Source organism: Vombatus ursinus, unplaced genomic scaffold (assembly GCF_900497805.2).
Source record: "Vombatus ursinus unplaced genomic scaffold, bare-nosed wombat genome assembly UNPS02014807.1, whole genome shotgun sequence".
Lineage (NCBI taxonomy): Eukaryota > Metazoa > Chordata > Mammalia > Diprotodontia > Vombatidae > Vombatus > Vombatus ursinus.
The window spans coordinates 63,631,125-63,637,330 of NW_020954585.1; the positions used below are offsets into that span (position 1 = coordinate 63,631,125).

General features: G+C 38.3%; 1 protein-coding gene across 1 annotated transcript in view; it reads left to right on the forward strand.

Moving 5' to 3' along the window:
* Nucleotides 1–2,431, forward strand: part of LOC114052352 (synaptotagmin-17-like) — an 84,927-nt gene extending 82,496 nt beyond the window's left edge. The window contains 1 exon segment of the mRNA XM_027874911.1: nucleotides 2,179–2,431. Within this exon segment, the coding sequence (XP_027730712.1) occupies nucleotides 2,179–2,375 (197 nt within the window). The 3' untranslated portion in view covers nucleotides 2,376–2,431.
* Nucleotides 2,432–6,206: the final 3,775 nt, after the last annotated feature.

The following is a 6,206-nucleotide window of genomic DNA, read 5'->3' on the forward strand; positions in this document are numbered from 1 at the left end:
TATAAAATGTTGGTCTATGCCCAGTTTTTTGCCATACATTTTTCCAATTTTCCCAGCAGTTTTTGTTAAATAGTGATTTCTTATCCCAGAAGCTGGAGTCTTTGGATTTATCAAATAGTAGATTAGTATAGTCATTGACTATTGTGTCTTGCATACCTAACCTGTTCCACTGATCCACCACTGTATTTCTTAGCCAGTAGTACCAAGTAGTTTTGATGATTGCTGCTTTATTATACAATTTAAGATCTGGTACAGCTAGGCTACCTTCCCTTGCATTTCTTTTCATTAGTTTTTTTGATATTCTGGACTTTTTGTTCTTCCAGATGAATTTTGTTGTTCTTTTTTCTAGCTCTACAAAATAATTTTTGGTAGTTTGATTGGCATGGTGCTGAATAAGTAAATTAATTTAAGTAGAATTACCATTTTTATTATATTAGCTCAGCCTACCCATGAGCAACTGATATTTTTCCAGTTATTTAGATCTGATTTTATTTGTATGAAAAGCGTTTTATAATTATGTTCACATAGATAGTTCCTGGTTTTGTTTTGACAGGTAGACTGCCAAATACAGTAATTTTAAATGGAATTTCTCTTTCTTTCTCTTGCTATTGAGCTTTGTTAGTAATATATAGAAATGCTGATAATTTGTTACAGTAGATATGAGCTGAACCCTATGATCACTGAGGTTATAAGATTTTAGCTTTAGAGGTGAAAAAAATCTTGGAAGTCATCTAATTTTATATATGAGGAAACTGAGTCCCAGAGAGAGTAAGAGACCTGGCCACATAAGTGGCAGAGCTTGCTTTTGAATCGAGTTCCTTTGACTGCAGAATCAGCACTCATTCTCCTACACCAAGATATTTCCTTCCAGCTCTAAAATTCCATGATTTTGTGATTCTTCATGGTCAAAAATGAATTATTAGGAACTTGCTGCATCTCACACATTGTCAACATGAGTTAAATAGACTTGGGACCTTACCTTCAAGAAGGTTATAGTCTGATGGAATAATGTGGGACAACAGAAACCTTTATAGATGAAACAATGACATAGATTAGATTGAGAGTACCTAACCTTTTTTGTCTGGTAGAGCCTTTGACAGTCTAGTAGAGTCTATGGACCCCTTCTCAGAGTAGTGTTTTTCAATGCATAAAATAAAATACATGTGATTATAATATCCAATTATATCAAAATGCTGTTATCAAAATATGTTTTAAAAAACATTCACTGACCCTGGTTAAGAATTCTTGGATTTGATTTTTAAAATACAGTATTGTTATCAAATTATCATTTAAAAAATTGAGTTAGGTGTTGTGAATGGAGCCAACCATTATGGAGAATAATTTGGAACTATGCCCAAAGGGTTATAAAACTGTGCATACCCTTTGATCCAGCAATACCGCTACTAGGTCTGTATCCTAAAGAGATCACAAAAAAAGGGAAAATGACTCCACATGTACCGAAATGTTTATAGCAGCTCTTTTTGTCGTGGCAAAGAATTGGAAATTGAGGGGATGCCCATCAATAGGGGAATGGCAGAACAAGTTTTAATATATGAATGTAATGGAATACAATTGTGCTATGAGAAATGATGAGCAGGTAGATTTCAGAAAAACCTGGATAGGCTTACATGAATTGATGCTGAGTGAGGTGAGCCAAACCTATGTTGTACATAGTAACAACAACATTGTAAGGTGACTAACTTTAATAGACTTGGCTCTTCTCACCAATACAATGATCTAAGATAGTTCCAAAGAACTTATGATGGAAAATGCTATCCACATCCAGAGAAAAAACTATGGAGTCTGAATGTAGATCAAAGCATACTATTTCTCTTTTTTTGTTTTTGTTTTTTCCTCCTCATTGTTTTTCCCCTTTGTTCTGATTCTTCTTTCACAACATGACTAATGTAGAAATACGTTTAACATGATTGTACATGCATAACCTAAAAAAAAGATAAAAAATATTGAATTTGAAGGAGAGGATAGTTCCTGATTTTAAGGGAAATATAGTCTTCTCACTGATATCTTATTTCTATTTTTTAATCTTTTTTTTAAATCTTATCCTTATCCTACCAAACTTTCCACTTCCTCCCCAACACTCTCTTTCCCTTGCCCTTGGCTTGCTGTCCCTTCCTCACAACCTTTATATCCCTCCTTTCCCCCATTCTGTCTTTCCAGTGTATGGCCACAATATGAAGAGCAGCAATGACTTTATTGGGCGAATTGTCATTGGCCAGTACTCTACTGGTTCCTCAGAATCCAACCATTGGCGGCGGATGCTGAACACCCACCGGACAGCAGTGGAACAGTGGCATAGCCTACGGTCCCGAGCCGAGTGTGACCGGGTCTCCCCTGCCTCTCTTGAGGTGACGTGAAAGTTCCTGGGTATTTTATTTTCCCCCCCAAAAATTGAGAGGGAAAAAAGGCTGGCATATACACATGCACATACTATACATATGAGTAGACACACGCATATATAATCACTGGGGAATTAAGAGTAATGGACATAACTACTGGTCTCAAAATGACTACCTTTGATAAGATGCCTCAAAAGACATTCCTGTGTCCCATTTCCAGATGATGTGAACTGTGTCCATTGTTTCTTCTCTGGGACCTATTGCACACACCCTCTGATGTTGCTACCCCCTCTAACCTTTGCCCCATGACTTCATTTTCAATGCCAAGGGCACTTTTGAATTAATAAGAAGAAGGCTGCCCAACCTCTGCCTGACTGGTTTGCTTGGTGTTAGGTAAGAGTGTGGTAAGGCTATTGTCCAATGGGAAACTTTTATCATAGTCACTGTCTGTTGACAGTGAGTGCACACCCAATTCTATGTGTTCTCTTGGTGAATGTGATGAGTAGATTAGACTGTTTGGGGAAAAAAATCCAATATATATATAATGTGGTAAAATAACTTCTGGCTTAATGGATCTGTCCTTGTGTTAGCTTATTACCCTGGAACTCTTGGTATGTATGCTTATGTTCTTGTCTAAATGCACACATGTGTGAATGTGTGCACCTAAATCTTCTTGTGTGGAAGATGGCATGCTGGGCCTCAGATCTCTTGCCTTCTCTGAATGAATTGTCACACATCTACATGCTGTTTGTCAGAGACATACTCATCTAATATTCACATATCTATATGTAAAGTATGTGGAATATGATATAGCAAAATAATTCTTTGGAGTGGACTCATAGAGTGATCCAGAGAAAACCAATGAAGAAATGTTTAGAGTTTCCAAGGACTGAAATGTCATGGATTGAAATGTTCCCAAACCTCCATTGGACTCAATCTCTTTCCCTGACAGACTCTTGTGGGTCTTTCTGTGTTTGTGTGTGAATCAAAGTCATTCTTCCCCAACAGACCCTCTGTTAGGTAGCCTAGTTATGGAGTAGAACTCTCTATATATAAGAGTTTACTCTTTTGAATGTTTCTGTACATTTTTCAGAACATATTGTCTGGTAGTATGGAGAGTGTATGTTTGTTGAAATTAAAAATCTATTTATTTGTGCCATGCACTCAAAGTTGTTGCTTTCTTTGGGGTTTAGGGGAGTTGGTGGTGGGAGTATCTAGGGATACAGCAAAGTTCACCTGATCATTGGTAACAATTTTATAAAAATGAGAAGAAGCCTGAAAAGAAATATCGAGCTAGGTTCCTTCCTTTCAACTTGTAATACAACTACTCTTGGTCAGGTCTTCATCTTTTCTTCACTTTTGGAATTACTTCCTCACCAATTTAACTGCCTCTGTTCTCTCCCTTCTCCAGTCTGTCCTCCATAATTCTGCCTGATCAATCCTCCTAACAAATTTCTCTCTTCTTGTCACTCCTTTACTCAAAAAGCTTCCACCAGTGGTTTGTCATTGCCTATTAAATTTTGTGGGTCAGCTAGGTGGCACAGTGAATAGAGTGTTGGGCCTGAAGTCAAGAAGATTCATCTACTTGAGTTCAAATCCAGCCTCAAACACTTATTAGCTCTATGACGGATAACAGCCCTGTTTGCCTCAGTTCCCTCATGTGTAAAATGAGCTGGAGCAGGAAATGGCAAACCACTGTAGTATCTTGGCCAAGAAAACCCCAAATGGGATCATGAAGAGTCAGACACGACAGAAAAATAACAACAATTGAATATTGTATCAATGCCTGATGCTGGTATTCAAAGTCCCTCACAGTCTGGCTCGAATTTACCTTTTCTGCCTTGTTATAACTATTTCCCTTCACGTACTCAATGTTGTAGCTAAAATGGAATGTTCTCTACCTCTCTCTACTTCCTATTCTTGTCCTGACTTTGAGAATGTAGCTTTTCTCATCCTATCTCCCAAGCTAAAATGGACCTTACACTCCTCTCTGTTGAAATCCTTACCTTTGAGGTCCAACTTAGGTGCCACTTCCCTTACCATCCCAGGTAAAAGTGATCTCTCCTTTTGAATTTATCACACCACTTTGCCTAGATCTCTCCTTTACATCTATTTTACTCTCTTGTTTCACAGCTATTTGTGTATGCATTTTCCCACTACTCTGTTAGATTGTAAGCTTCAAGGCATGGTCCGTGTTGCATAGATAATAATGATAATAATGATAGCATTTATATAACACTTTAAGATTTATTAAGCACTCCACTTAAATTATCTCATTTGATCCTTCCAGTGATTATTTTACAGGTGAAGAAACTAAGGCTGAGAGAGGACAAGTGACTTACCCAGGGTCACACAGCTAGAAAGTATTTGAGGCAGGATTCAAACTCAAGTCTTCCTAACTCTAAGTCAGGCACTCTAATCATTAAGCCACTCCTTGAAGTATATGGAGTGTTCAAGGAGATCTAGCACCTCTGGCTTGCCAATCCACCGTTGGTGTCTATCTGATACTCATCTTTTGCCTGTGGCTCCAAGAAACTGTAGCATGCACAGTGGCCACACCCCAACAGGTCTCAAACCTGTAGGTGAGTTAGGAGGGTGTTTACCTCAAGCTTGTGAAGATAAAATGGACAGATGAGAGAACAATTTGTTCTAACAGCCATAATATGTTCCAATGCCCCGTAATATGAGCAAAGCAGAATTGCAGTAGATCAAAAGAAACACGAGATGCACAAATTTAGAGACATCTCCATGCCAAATATTCATATGGACTGTTTGCACCCAACTTGTGGTAGAGCCTTCTGAGCTTGTAGTGGTCTGATCAGCCACAGTCAGACACACTGTACCTTGACCCCAATGTGGTGATATTATTTTGGTCCTCTTTGAGAATGAAGGACAACATCCAACCAACTAGTTAGAGAACAAGTTCAAAGAAAAGGCATTTAATGAAGAAAAGTAGCATTAGAACATTTTCCTCATATGACTTGGGTCACCCTCTCTCACAAATACATATACCATCAGTGGGAAGAATGGACATACCAAAGGAAAGTATTTGGAGGGACACACATGTAGGGAGCCCGTGGCCAGAGTGCACATTTGGAGAGGCAATTCTCATGTTCTAGGGCCACTGTTATCTTTTGATGATGTCATCATACTGTTCTCTCTGGGCTTGCTTTTCTGTGCTCTTGCATGATATCTCTGGATGGTGCCCCATTGGTTTCATAGTCACTGTTAGGTATGGCTTTGTTGGACATTTGATTATGGAGCTTTTCTCAGCTTTCTCCTTCTGAATTTGGAAAGGTCTTTGACTGATTATGTGTCTTCCTCATAAGAGACTTATATAAGAGGCTCTATTATCTCTTTTTTAGCTTAGAGCCCAGAAGTTTAACCATCATCTCGTTTAGGGTGGCAGGCCCTAAAAATATCCAGTACAAATTTGAGAAAAAACCCTCATTTGTTTTTAACCTCAATATGAAAAGAGAAATAATGATACATAGATGTTTCTCTAATCTATTTATCCACCTCTCTTCTGACCTCCAAGCTCGAAATACTAATTGCCTTTTAGACATCTTGAACTGGCTGTCCTATGGACATCTTAAACTCAATATATCCAAAACAAAACTCATTATCTTTTCTCCAAACTTTCTCTTCTTCCAGACTTTCTCTGTTATCAAAGGCACCGTTATCGTCTCTGTCATCCAGGCTTTCAACCTGGATGTTATCCTTGACTCTTCACTCACCTATCACTTAATATATCCAATCTGTTGCTAAGTCCTACTGTTTTGGTCTTCATAAACATCATTCACAGATGCTTTCTCTTCTCTGATATGGCTACTACTCTGGTGCAAGCCC